Here is a 14414-nt window from a genome sequence, read left to right as displayed (position 1 = left end):
TGACCCTGTGGATTATTGTGTCCCACCTGAGATCGTTGAATGGACTGTCGATACCAGTCTGTGGCCAGCTCGTTCTGTGTGGGTCTGTCAGCATCGCTACATATGGGCTGGATAGCTGGCAGAACAGTGGCAAGTGGAATTTAACCGTGAAAAATGTGAGGTGACACATTTTGGAAGGGATTACACAATGAAGGTAGGACGTGAGGAATTACAGAGGACACTAAGGGCAATGTAACGTGGCCAATCCACCCAAGCTGCACACCTTTGGGTTGTGGGGGTGAAACCCACGCTGACACGGGGAGAATGTGCAAACTCCGCACGGACAGTGACCCAGGGCCAGAGTTGAACCCAGGCTCTAAGCGCCGTGAGGCAGCAGTGCTAACCACTGTGCCACCGTGCCGCCCCTAATAGGTGCTTGATTGCTGGTGTTCACACGATGGGCCGAAGGGCCTGTTCTGTGCTGTAAAACTGTATGACTCCATCCTCCGGCATGTTTCCCGCACTGCGGGGTCTGGGATCTTGCTGTGCTGACGTTGGCTGCTGCGTCTCCCTTCATTACAATGTCTATACTTCAAAAAGCACTTTGTAGACCGGACGGCCTCCAGGGAAGTGTGTAGTCGGAGTGAGATTGGAAATTCAGGATTACATTCTGAGATGATTTTGACGGGTTGTTTTGTTGGCAGCACTTTGGGTGAAAGGGAATTTTCCGAAATGGCGGCTTTCACTGTAAGTTCTCAGCTTCAACGTGAGAGTAGAACCAATTGGAGTAGGAGATACCATTCGGCCCCTTGGGTCTGCTCTGCCATTCAATAGGATCATGGCTGACCTTGGCCATCAAATCCATTTTGACTCCTGCTCCCCAGACCAAGGCAAGCCAGCAGCACGGTTCGATTCCCGTAACAGCCTCCCCGAACAGGCGTCGGAATGTGGGGACTAGGGGCTTTTCACAGTAACTTCATTGAAGCCTACTCGTGACAATAAGCCATTTTCATTTTCATTTCATATCCCCTAATTCCCTGCGGGAATAAACGTCCGTCTATTCCACCTTTCAACTTTCCAGCGATGGAGCGTCCATGATTCTCCGAGGTCGAGGATTCCAAAGATTGACAGACCCTTCCGAGGTAAAGCATTTCTCCTCATCTCAGTCCTGAAGGACTCCCCCCCCCCCCCCCCCCTTTCACCCTGAGGCCGTGGCTTCGAGTGTAAGATACCCCGGCCAGCGGAGCCGATTCCCAGTTTCAGTTACACATGCCTGACTCAGCCCCCCCCCCCCCCCCCCACTCCCCCCCCCCCCCCCCCCCCCGTTCCTCCCCCCACCCCCGGCAAACAGCAGAGGGTCTGACTGTGGTGCCTGTCCCCAAATCCCAGAGGTGAGAGGCCAGCGTTTAACCCACACCATCATCCTGTCCCACCCCCACGCTGAGCTATTCCAGGATGGTGGGCAACGCTCCACTGTCCCTTCGCAGATACTCATCCGGGGCCAGGAGTGCAGAGCCAAAGAATGAATGTCGGAATGTTTATTTAGTTTGGGAACGTTATCTGATGAGAACTCGCGGTGAAGATTTATTTTCAATATGTTTTCAAATAGTTTGAGATCAGAGCACATTTCTCTGCGAAGCAGGTTAAAGGGACAGCGTGTGCTGGACAACACCACTCGCACTGTGACTGCCAAGCAGGGACCAACTGCACATTCATGCCCAGTCTGCCCAATTGAGTCAGATTAGCAAATAGGAGGCATACCTGCATTTCTATAGCGCCTTTCACAACCTCATGTTGTCCCCCAGAGCTTTACAGCCATTGAACTACGTTTAATTGTAGCCATTGTAAGGTAGCAAACACAGCAACACGTTTACACAGCATGGAACATACAGTGCACAAGGAGGCCATTCGGCCCATCGAGTCTACACCGACCTACTTTTTTTTTTTTAAATTTAGATTACCCAATTATTTTTTCCAATTAAGGGGCAATTTTAACATGGCCAATCCACCTATCCTGCACATCTTTTGGGTTGTGGGGGTGAAACCCACGCAGACACGGGGAGAATGTGCAAACTCCTCATGGACAGTGACCCAGGGCCGGGATTCGAACCCGGGTCCTCAGCGCCATAGGCAGCAATGCTAACCACTGTGCCACCGTGCTGCCCTACACCGACCTACTTAAGCCCCTCACTTCCACCCTATAACCGTAACCCAATAACCCCACCTAACCTTTTTGGACACTAAGGGCAATTTAGCACGGCCAATCCACCTAACCTGCACATCTTTGGACTGTGGGAGGAAACCGGAGCACCCGGAGGAAATCCACGCAGACACAGGGAGAACATGCAGACTCCACACAGACAGTGACCCAGCGGAGAATCGAACCTGGGTCAGTACTGAGGGAGTGCAGCACTGTCTGAGGGTCAGTACTGAGGGAGTGCTGAACTGTCAGAGGGTCAGTACTGAGGGAGTGCTGCACTGTCAGAGGGTCAGTACTGAGGGAGTGCCGCACTGTCAGAGGGTCAGTACTGAGGGAGTGCCGCACTGTCAGAGGGTCAGTACTGAGGGAGCGTCGCACTGTAAGAGGGTCAGTGCTAAGGGGGTGCTGCACTGTTAGAGGGTCAGTACTGAGGGAGTGCCGCACTGTCAGAGGGTCAGTACTGAGGGAGCGCCGCACTGTCAGAGGGTCAGTACTGAGGGAGTGCTGCACTGTCAGAGGGTCAGTACTGAGGGAGTGCTGCACTGTCAGAGGGTCAGTACTGAGGGAGCGCCGCACTGTCAGAGGGGCAGTACTGAGGGAGCGCCGCACTGTCAGAGGGTCAGTACTGAGGGAGTGCCGCACTGTCAGAGGGTCAGTACTGAGGGAGTGCGGCACTGTCAGAGGGTCAGTACTGAGGGAGTGCCGCACTGTCAGAGGGTCAGTACTGAGGGAGTGCCGCACTGTCAGAGGGTCAGTACTGAGGGAGTGCTGCACTGTCAGAGGGTCAGTACTGAGGGAGTGCTGCACTGTCAGAGGGTCAGTACTGAGGGAGTGCCGCACTGTCAAAGGGTCAGCACTGAGGGAGTGCTGCACTGTCAGAGGGTCAGTACTGAGGGAGTGCTGCACTGTCAGAGGGTCAGTACTGAGGGAGTGCTGCACTGTCAGAGGGTCAGTACTGAGGGAGTGCTGCACTGTCAGAGGGTCAGTACTGAGGGAGTGCCGCACTGTCAGAGGGTCAGTACTGAGGGAGTGCCGCACTGTCAGAGGGTCAGTACTGAGGGAGTGCTGCACTGTCAGAGGGTCAGTACTGAGGGAGTGCCGCACTGTCAGAGGGTCAGTACTGAGGGAGTGCCGCACTGTCAAAGGGTCAGCACTGAGGGAGTGCTGCACTGTCAGAGGGTCAGTACTGAGGGAGTGCCGCACTGTCAGAGGGTCAGGAGTAAGGAAGGGATGGGAAACCTAAGGCCTGTCCATGTCTCTGTTGGTTGTTAATGATCCTTTTGTCATTATTTCAAACTGGAGAACGAGAGTTTCCTTGGTGTCCTTGCCTATCTTTCTTTCTTAATGTCCATCACTAAAACAGATTCCCTGGTCATTGATTGAGTGCTGTGAGTGGGATCCTGCTGTGCATGTATTGTCTGCCATGCGGCTTGGCATTGTAACCGTGACAACAAGTGAAAAGTTCCTCATTGCCTCCGAGGTACTCGGGCTTTCCCTGGGGATTGGGAAATGTGAGTCGTTCCCTCGACCTGCCCAATGCGGCTTTTCTCAGTGGAATAATCAAATGTTAACGTACCCCCGGATTCTCTGGTTGGTCTCACCTCCTCCTCCCCCCCCCCCCCCCACCCTGAGACCCCCCCCCACCCCCTGCTCCAGCCCCTCTCTCTCTCTATAAGCGGCTGTCACACTCAGTCGCTGAGTGTGACATTCCGTGCGTTGCTGCCGAAATGAACAATATCCAAAGGAATCGACGTCCTCCCACCATTCCTGGGCCCAGTCCCAAAACCAATTCACCCGCTCCGACCCACAGCCTCACCATTCTGTGAATTCAGGACTCTGTGTTACCTGAAAAAATACTTTACAGAAAATTCTTTACTGAGGGAAGAATCTTGGAAAGAGCCAGTTTGGCAGTAGCTGCCGATTTCACAATCGCCCCTCTGTTGCCTGCGATCCTTTGCCAAGATACCCACACCCCTCTCTCATCATCAGAACTCGTCACAACTGCCTTCACTGTGTCAATAAACTCACCCTTATAACTGTCTGCGGAGTCCAGTCTTGCTCAGACACACACACACACACTCACAGATTCACACTCGCTGATCCTGTTGGTGAAACGGAGACACAATCAGAATTGGAAGCGGGATGAAGACCCTGGTTTTTCTGAGTGTTTGTGCTCTCGCTGCAGTCTGCACAGCAGGTAGGAACTCTAAAATTACCCTTCCAAAACCTTCTCCAAATCCTCCCCAGACATCAAGAAAAGAATTGAGGAGATTTTGTGCAGCAATGTCTGCAGGCTTTTCCCTAGATGTTGAGGGCGAGATACTAATCTGAGTTTTTCTGATGCTAATTTACTGGTCAAAGCACACAATGAGAGTTTAAATATTGGATTTACCCAAGCAGCTTGGCACACTGGGGTAACATCACACCTCGGGGGGAGGGAGCGGAGTGTTAAATTCGCATTCTTGCGATTTACGGAAGGCACGGTGACGCAGTGGTTAGCACTGCTGCCTCACGGCTCTGAGGTCCCAGGTTCGATCCCGGCTCTGGGTCACTGTCCGTGTGGAGTTTGCACATTCTCCCCGTGTTTGTGTGGGTTTCACCCCCACAACCAAACAATGTGCAGCGTAGGTGGATTGGCAACGCTAAATTGCCCCTTAATTGGAAAAAAATTATTGGGCACGCTAAATTTATTAAAAATATATAATTTTTTTAATTCCTGGGATTTAAGGACAGCATCCAGATTGACACACCATTCCCAAAATTAGAGAGTGCCGCAATGTCAGAGGGTCAGTACTGAGGGAGAGCCGCACTGTCAGAGGGTCAGTACTGAGGGGGCGCTGCACTGTCAGAGGGTCAGTACTGAGGGAGTGCCGCACTGTCAGAGGCTCAGTACTGAGGGAGTGCCGCACTGTCAGAGGGTCAGTACTGAGGGAGTGCCGCACTGTCAGAGGCTCAGTACTGAGGGAGTGCCGCACTGTCAGAGGGTCAGTACTGAGGGAGTGCTGCACTGTCAGTGGGTCAGTACTGAGGGAGTGCCGCACTGTCAGAGGGTCAGTACTGAGGGAGTGCCGCACTGTCAGAGGGTCAGTACTGAGGGAGTGCCACACTGTCAGAGGGTCAGTACTGAGGGAGTGCCGCACTGTCAGAGGGTCAGTACTGAGGGAGTGCTGCACTGTCAGAGGGTCAGTACTGAGGGAGTGCTGCACTGTCAGAGGGTCAGTACTGAGGGAGTGCTGCACTGTCAAAGGGTCAGTACTGAGGGAGTGCCGCACTGTCAGAGGGTCAGTACTGAGGGAGTGCCGCACTGTGAGACGGTGAGTACTGAGGGAGTGCTGCACTGTCAGAGGGTCAGTACTGAGGGAGTGCCACACTGTCAGAGGGTCAGTACTGAGGGAGTGCTGCACTGTCAGAGGGTCAGTACTGAGGGAGTGCCGCACTGTCAGAGGGTCAGTACTGAGTGAGTGCCGCACTGTCAGAGGGTCAGTACTGAGGGAGTGCCGCACTGTCAGAGGGTCAGTACTGAGGGAGTGCCGCACTGTCAGAGGGTCAGTATAGAGGGGTGCTGCACTGTCAGAGGGTCAGTACTGAGGGAGTGCCGCACTGTCAGAGGGTCAGTACTGAGTGAGTGCCGCACTGTCAGAGGGTCAGTACTGAGGGAGTGCTGCACTGTCAGAGGGTCAGTACTGAGGGGGTGCCGCACTGTCAGAGGGTCAGTACTGAGGGAGTGCCGCACTGTCAGAGGGTCAGTACTGAGGGAGTGCCGCACTGTCAGAGGGTCAGTACTGAGGGAGCGTTGCACTGTCAGAGGGTCAGTACTGAGGGAGCGCCGCACTGTCAGAGGGTCAGTACTGAGGGAGTGCTGCACTGTCAGAGGGTCAGTACTGAGGGAGTGCCGCACTGTCAGAGGGTCAGTACTGAGGGAGCCGCACTGTCAGAGGGTCAGTACTGAGGGAGTGCTGCACTGTCAGAGGGTCAGTGCTGAGGGAGTGCTGCACTGTCAGAGGGTCAGTACTGAGGGAGTGCCGCACTGTCAGAGGGTCAGTACTGAGGGAGTGCCGCACTGTCAGAGGGTCAGTACTGAGGGAGTGCTGCACTGTCAGAGGGTCAGTACTGAGGGAGCCCCGCACTGTCAGAGGGTCAGTACTGAGGGAGTGCCGCACTGTCAGAGGGTCAGTACTGAGGGTGTGCCGCACTGTCAGAGGGTCAGTACTGAGGGAGTGCCGCACTGTCAGAGGGTCAGTACTGAGGGAGTGCTGCACTGTCAGAGGGTCAGTACTGAGGGAGTGCCGCACTGTCAGAGGGTCAGTACTGAGGGAGTGCCGCACTGTCAGAGGGTCAGTACTGAGGGAGTGCCGCACTGTCAGAGGGTCAGTACTGAGGGAGTGCCGCACTGTCAGAGGGTCAGTACTGAGAGAGTGCCGCACTGTCAGAGGGTCAGTACTGAGGGAGTGCCGCACTGTCAGAGGGTCAGTACTGAGGGAGTGCCGCACTGTCAGAGGGTCAGTACTGAGGGAGTGCTGCACTGTCAGAGGGTCAGTACTGAGGGAGTGCTGCACTGTCAGAGGGTCAGTACTGAGGGAGTGCCGCACTGTCAGAGGGTCAGTACTGAGGGAGTGCCGCACTGTCAGAGTGCGAGCCAGTGTCCTTTACAATATTTATCCATGAAAGCTTCTCACCAAAGCAGATGATCTTCCCCAGGGACATGGGACTAGTCACCGTCACGACCCCAGCACCTAAACCTTCCTCCATGTGTCTAATTACAGACACTTTGCTATATTTCTGGCGGCTGGTTTGTAGGTGTGATCTGTGATAATCTGGAAATTCAGGAGGTGCCAGTAATATCTTAATTAGTTGGAGTTGCTACTTTAATGCTTTGTTACTTCCATGTTTCAGTAATTTGTAAGTTTACAAGCAGCAGATTGTATAAATTACAGTGGAGAGTGTGGCTTGAGCCAGAACTCACAGTGAGGACATTGCAAACTGTGGCTTTGTCCAATTGTTTGAATAGTGTGTGGGAGGTTTGGAGAAAGAGCTGTTCAGAGCACTGCATCAGACCAAGCGGATTATTAGGCGAGGAGGGTTGCTTCGTTAGTTAGTTGGAGTTAGCTCGGCTGGTGAGTGAGTGGTTGCCGGAGGGGGGACTGGAGAGTGAGACCCCGATAGATCCCACCTCAATGGGTTAGCAACCTGAGAAGTTACAGTTCGGGGTTATGGGTCTAGTGTTTTAATGTGACCTGGGCACGTACAACCTGTTGTGTTAATGGACAGGATTTGATATGAGCATGTAAAATTCCACTCTGAGCTATTTTAATCCACTGTCCTGCCAAATTCTGCTTCGCCCAGCGAGACTCTATATGGAATGAAGCTAGAGCACACCCCAACACTCCCGCGTGTGGATTTATCATTCAATTAACAGCAATGTGACAACTGGGAGAGGGTGAAACTGCCCCTTTCCAGCCCATCCCAAACCTTCAACCTCTCAATCCCAGCATTAACACTTCCACTGGACTGTAACCCCAGTCACAGCACTTCCCAATGATTTTAAATCACTGGGAATTCTGGGTGTCTATCCGTTTTAATCACTGAGATTGTTTTGGTTTTACCAGTTAAGGAATGCCGGTTGTAACAGTTCCCAGGCTGCTGGTTTCACAGGTTCAGCTTTATTGATTTTGCTAATCACACCTGTCTCCTCATTACAGATTCCTCAGAGTCGAATGAAATCGATGACGGTAAGAAGTATCTTCCAAACACCTTCTTTGTGACAAGACGGTTTTGTTGTGGGGGACAGTGAATCTCACAGTGTCCTATAGTGACAGCGGGATCACACCTAGCACTGGAATATTGACACTGGATGAGGGACACTGGGGGAGGGTCACTGGGGGAGTGACACTGGGGGAGGTACACTGGGGGATGGACACTGGGGGACACTGGGGGAGGGATACTGGAGGAGGGACACTGGAGGAGGGACACTGGAGGAGGGACACTGGAGGAGGGACACTGGAGGAGGGTCACTGGGGAGGGACACTGGAGGAGGGTCACTGGGGGACACTGGGGGAGGGACACTGGAGGAGGGTCACTGGGGGAGGGATACTGGGGGAGGGACACTGGGGGACACTGGGGGAGGATCACTGGGGGAGGGACACTGGGGGACACTGGGGGAGGGTCACTGGAGGAGGGACACTGGGGGAGGGACACTGGGGGAGGGTCACTGGGGGAGGGACACTGGGGGAGGGACACTGGAGGAGGGTCACTGGGGGACACTGGGGGAGGGATACTGGGGGAGGGACACTGGGGGAGGATCACTGGGGGAGGGACACTGGGGGACACTGGGGGAGGGTCACTGGAGGAGGGACACTGGAGGAGGGGCACTGGGGGAGGGACACTGGGGGAGGGTCACTGGGGGAGGGACACTGGGGGAGGGACACTGGAGGAGGGGCACTGGAGGAGGGGCACTGGGGGAGGGACACTGGGGGAGGGTCACTGGGGGAGGGACACTGGGGGAGAGACACTGGGGGAGGGACACTGGAGGAGGGGCACTGGGGGAGGGTCACTGGGGAGGGACACTGGGGGAGGGGCACTGGGGGAGGGTCACTGGAGGAGGGACACTGGGAGAGGGTCACTGGAGGAGGGTCACTGGGAGAGGGTCACTGGAGGAGGGACACTGGGAGAGGGACACTGGGGGAGGGACACTGGAGGAGGGGCACTGGGGGAGGGACACTGGGGGACACTGGATGAGGGACACTGGAGGAGGGACACTGGATGAGGGTCACTGGGAGAGGGTCACTGGGGGAGGGTCACTGGAGGAGGGTCACTGGGGGAGTAACACTGGGAGAGGGTCACTGGAGGAGGGACACTGGATGAGGGACACTGGGGTAACGGGCTCTGAAATGGTGTGAATTCTGGTGCATTAACCTCTCTCATCTCCCTTTAATTAGTTCTGTTCCTCGGGAGGAGAGATGCACATTCCTTCATGCGGCAGCCCAGGCCTCCCCATCATTGGGACAGGTTTGTAAATTCCTTTTTTAATTTTGTCACCATCTCAGGCCTCAAATGTTACTTTCAAACATCCCAACCATCGGAGCAGAAAACAAGGTAAAAATCGAGAAGTAGAGAGGTGAGGTGATAAATAATGAGGTAAACTGTGGCAGAGTTTGGCAGGTTAGAGGGCTGGATGTGAGGTTCCAGGTGAGTTGCTGGGGCCCCGTCTCCTCGGCCGCCTGGTGTTTGGTGGGGCAGAGCCCAGTCCGAGCTGAAAACCCTGACATCCGATAACGAGAGGGTCCCCGGGTTGGCTGGGGAGGGGGGGGACAGTGCCTGAGCAGAGGGTGAGGTGGGGGCGCCGGGCAAAGGTGAGAACCCTCAACACAAGCCTGGAGGAGGGGGTCACAGCTTTCACTCGCCCCCTCACCCCTCAGTCAGATTAACTGGTTACACAGCTGCTGGATCTGCAGAGGCAGAGTGAGCCAAAGCATTCCTCCTCGAAAATGCAAGGCCGACTGGAGGAGTCCCATCGCCTTCTGTCTGAGGAAAGGGGCCTTCGCCCCGACAAAGAGGTCTTGGTGCAGGACATGCACGCCATGGCCGGGGGGTGGGGGGGGGGGGGGGGGTCCACTCCATTGCTGAGGACATTAGCTCCATGGTGTAGGCACTGGTGGGTATCCAGGGATTCTCTCATCCAGGGAGCGGGGAGAATGTGGGACTCGCTCCCACAGGGAGTGGGGAGAATGTGGGACTCACTCCCACAGGGAGTGGGGAGAATGTGGGACTCACTCCCACAGGGAGCGGGGAGAATGTGGGACTCACTCCCACAGGGAGTGGGGATAATGTGGGTCTCGCTCCCACAGGGAGTGGGGAGAATGTGGGACTCGCTCCCACGGGGAGTGGGGAGAATGTGGAACTCGCTCCCACAGGGGAATGGGGAGAATGTGGGACTCGCTTCCACGGGGAGTGGGGAGAATGTGGGACTCGCTCCCACAGGGAGTGGGGAGAATGTGGGACTCGCTCCCACAGGGGAGTGGGGAGAATGCGGGACTCGCTCCCACAGGGAGTGGGGAGAATATGGGACTCACTCCCACAGGGAGTGGGGAGAATGTGGGACTCGCTCCCACAGCGAGTGGGGAGAATGTGGGACTCGCTCCCACGGGGAGTGGGGAGAATGTGGGACTCGCTCCCACGGGGAGTGGGGGAGAATGAGGGACTCGCTCCCACAGGGAGTGGGGGAGAATGTGGGACTCGCTCCCACAGGGAGTGGGGAGAATGTGGGACTCGCTCCCACAGAGAGTGGGGAGAATGTGGGACTCGCTCCCACAGGGAGTGGGGAGAATGTGGGACTCGCTCCCACGGGGAGTGGGGGAGAATGTGGGACTCGCTCCCACAGGGAGTGGGGAGAATGTGGGACTCGCTCCCACAGAGAGTGGGGAGAATGTGGGACTTGCTCCCACAGGGAGTGGGGAGAATGTGGGACTCGCTGCCACAGGGAGTGGGGAGAATGTGGGACTCGCTCCCACAGGGAGTGGGGAGAATGTGGGACTCGCTCCCACGGGGAGTGGGGGAGAATGTGGGACTCGCTCCCACAGGGAGTGGGGAGAATGTGGGACTCGCTCCCACAGAGAGTGGGGAGAATGTGGGACTCGCTCCCACAGGGAGTGGGGAGAATGTGGGACTCTCTCCCACAGGGAGTGGGGAGAATGTGGGACTCGCTCCCACAGGGAGTGGGGAGAATGTGGGACTCGCTCCCACGGGGAGTGGGGAGAATGTGGGACTCGCTGCCACAGGGAGTGGGGAGAATGTGGGACTCGCTCCCACAGGGGGTTATAGAGGTGAATAGAATCAACACATTTAGGAGAATCAGGCGTAGGATATAGGACAGGAAAGTTGAGTTCGATGGAGAGGGGCAATTGCGCTGGGTGGAGGGGCTCAAGGTCTTCCCCTGCTCCTATTGCTAACGTTCGCCAGGGGGAACTAGATAAGTGCATGAGGGAGACGGGGTGGGGAGGGATATTGACGGAGTGAAATGACGTAAAGAGAAGTAGGAGGTTCATGGGGGGCCTCGACCGGAGCTGGGGCAAAGTGGGCAGTGTCAATGCTGGAAATCTCTGCAAGATGTGGGCAGCACGGTAGCATGGTGGTTAGCATAAATGCTTCACAGCTCCAGGGTCCCAGGTTCGATTCCCGGCTGGGTCACTGTCTGTGTGGAGTCTGCACGTCCTCCCCGTGTGTGCGTGGGTTTCCTCCGGGTGCTCCGGTTTCCTCCCACAGTCCAAAGATGTGCAGGTTAGGTGGATTGGCCATGCTAAATTGCCCGTAGTGTCCTAAAAAGTAAGGTTGGGGGGGGGGGGGGTTGTTGGGTTACGGGTATAGGGTGGATACGTGGGTTTGAGTAGGGTGATCATGGCTCGGCACAACATCGAGGGCCGAAGGGCCTGTTCTGTGCTGTACTGTTCTATGTTCTATGTTCTATGTTACTTTAAATGAAGATGGCTGATTATTTGTGATGTATTCCAGCAGCAGGGTCCGATACAAGTCTCCACGTGAGATGACAAGGGAAATATGCGAGGAGCATCGGCCTTGTGAGCGTCTGGCAAGACAGGTGGGGCTGAAACGGGCCTATGGCAGATACTTTGGTGGCAGGAGACAGCGCCCCAGTAGCTATGAGAGAATGAGGCCCAGGAAACACCGAGATACTCGCTACAGGAATCATCACTACAGATTTTAAGCATTGTTGCCAACGATACGATTCGCCAAAACGCACAATTAAAATAAAATCTGCAATTAGCAGGATAATGTTACCTGGGATAAGAATCAGGGAAGCCCTCAGTAAGTAAAGGCCTAAACTTAAGTCATCTTCTGAAAATTCCAATCTGACTGGATTCATGGGAATGTGTTTCCCCCGCCTTAACCTCTACCCTGAAGGCACTGATTGGTATTGGGTTACATAGTCACTCGGTTCGGCCTAGCAGCTCTGGTTTGGCCCAGCAGCTCTGGTTCGGCCTAGCAGCTCTGGTTCGGCCTAGCAGTTCTGGTTCGGCCCAGCAGCTCTGGTTCGGCCCAGCAGCTCTGGTTCGGCCCAGCAGCTCTGGTTCGGCCCAGCAGCTCTGGTTCGGCCCAGCAGCTCTGGTTCGGCCCAGCAGCTCTGGTTCGGCCCAGCAGCTCTGGTTCGGCCCAGCAGCTCTGGTTCGGCCTAGCAGCTCTGGTTCGGCCTAGCAGTTCTGGTTCGGCCTAGCAGTTCTGGTTCGGCCGAGCAGCTCTGGTTCGGCCTAGCAGCTCTGGTTGGACCCAGCAGCTCTGGTTCGGCCTAGCAATTCTGGTTCGGCCTAGCAGTTCTGGTTCGGCCCAGCAGCTCTGCTTCGGCCTAGCAGCTCTGGTTCGGCCTAGCAGCTCTGGTTCGGCCCAGCAGCTCTGGTTCGGCCCCGCAGTTCTGGTTCGGCCTAGCAGCTCTGGTTCAGCCTAGCAGCTCTGGTTCAGCCTAGCAGCTCTGGATCGGCCCAGCAGCTCTGCTTCGGCCTAGCAGCTCTGGTCTTAAATACCTCAAACTGACACCGAGGCTAAATCCAGTCCCACCACTCACCAACCTAAATTTACCTAATTGACATGGGGGCTGACACCCACTCCACTACCACCAACCCCCCCACCTCAAATCCGTCATCCCCCACACACACACACACCAAGGCCACACACACCTGCCTCAACCCTAATCTCACCGCAAAACCCATTTCCGACACACCTGAGGCTCATCGCACTGCTCCCCCTGCCTTGACCAAACCAAACTCACCATCCCCAAAACCCCGTCATACCAGCTACCCACCCAAAGCACCACTCACGTGACCATGGATCCCAATGGTACAATAGCACAGTAGGTCAGATTGAGTGTGTCAGAGACAGGGTACAGCTCACACTGGGAGTGAGTGTGCCAGAGACAGGGTTCACTCGCTGGGAGTGAGTGTGTTAGAGACAGGGTTCACTCGCTGGGAATGAGTGTGTTAGAGACAGGGTACAGCTCACACTGGGAGTGAGTGTGTTATAGACAGGGTTCACTCGCTGGGAGTGAGTGTGTCAGAGACAGGGTACAGCTCACACTGGGAGTGAGTGTGTCAGAGACAGGGTACAGCTCACACTGGGAGTGAGTGTGTTAGAGACAGGGTACAGCTCACACTGGGAGTGAGTGTGTCAGAGACAGGGTTCACTCGCTGGGAGTGAGTGTGTCAGAGACAGGGTTCACTCGCTGGGAGTGAGTGTGTTAGAGACAGGGTTCACTCGCTGTGAGTGAGTGTGTCAGAGACAGGGTACAGTTCACACTGGGAGTGAGTGTGTTAGAGACAGGGTGCAGCTCACACTGGGATTGAGTGTGTCAGAGACAGGGGACAGCTCACACTGGGATTGAGTGTGTCAGATACAGGGTACAGCTCGCACTGGGAGTGAGTGTGTCAGATACAGGGTACAGCTCACACTGGGAGTGAGTGTGTCAGATACAGGGTACAGCTCACACTGGGAGTGAGTGTGTTAGAGACAGGGTACAGCTCACACTGGGAGTGAGTGTGTCAGAGACAGGGTACAGTTCACACTGGGAGTGAGTGTGTTAGAGACAGGGTGCAGCTCACACTGGGATTGAGTGTGTCAGATACAGGGTACAGCTCACACTGGGAGTGAGTGTGTCAGATACAGGGTACAGCTCGCACTGGGAGTGAGTGTGTCAGAGACAGGGTTCACTCGCTGGGAGTGTGTGTGTCAGAGACAGGGTTCACTCGCTGGGAGTGAGTGTGTCAGAGACAGGGTACAGCTCACACTGGGATTGAGTGTGTCAGAGACAGGGTACAGCTCACACTGTGATTGAGTGTGTCAGAGACAGGGTACAGCTCACACTGGGAGTGAGTGTGTCAGAGACAGGGTACAGCTCACACTGGGAGTGAGTGTGTCAGAGACAGGGTACAGCTCACACTGGGAGTGAGTGTGTCAGAGACAGGGTACAGCTCACACTGGGAGTGAGTGTGTCAGAGACAGGGTACAGCTCACACTGGGAGTGAGTGTGTGTTATGGAGAGAAAGATTGTTGAGAATCTGTAGTGAGTGTGCAGGGGAAGGAGGCGATATTTCACCCCTTCATTGGGCTGCAGATTTTGGTCCATGTTCCTGACAGTCAGTCAGGTGACTGATTTGACCTGTTGGCTGTTCGGCTGGCCTCAGTTTTCAGGATTATGGTGGTTTGCGGATGAAGTTACTGGTTTGATATTCTACCGTCT

The 14414-nt window shown here is 55.3% G+C and overlaps 1 protein-coding gene across 2 annotated transcripts; it reads left to right on the top strand.

Moving 5' to 3' along the window:
* The first annotated feature begins 4211 nt into the window (after positions 1 to 4211).
* Positions 4212 to 13391, top strand: LOC119956651 (matrix Gla protein-like). 2 transcript variants are annotated; one of them, XM_038784037.1, is made up of 4 exons: positions 4212 to 4376; positions 7879 to 7908; positions 9115 to 9184; positions 11684 to 13391. In XM_038784037.1, the coding sequence occupies exons 1-4, from the start codon at positions 4322 to 4324 to the stop codon at positions 11892 to 11894; spliced, it is 366 nt and encodes a 121-aa protein (XP_038639965.1). In that variant the 5' UTR covers positions 4212 to 4321; the 3' UTR covers positions 11895 to 13391. The 2 variants fall into 2 exon arrangements, with proteins under 2 accessions (XP_038639965.1, XP_038639966.1); XM_038784038.1 differs by having other exon boundaries at positions 4217 to 4376; positions 11687 to 13391.
* The last annotated feature ends 1023 nt before the right edge of the window (positions 13392 to 14414 follow it).

The sequence above is a fragment of the Scyliorhinus canicula genome, chromosome 23 (assembly GCF_902713615.1).
Source record: "Scyliorhinus canicula chromosome 23, sScyCan1.1, whole genome shotgun sequence".
Lineage (NCBI taxonomy): Eukaryota > Metazoa > Chordata > Chondrichthyes > Carcharhiniformes > Scyliorhinidae > Scyliorhinus > Scyliorhinus canicula.
The sequence above is the reverse complement of the archived record's forward strand: the minus strand, read 5'-3'. Positions and strand labels throughout refer to the sequence as shown.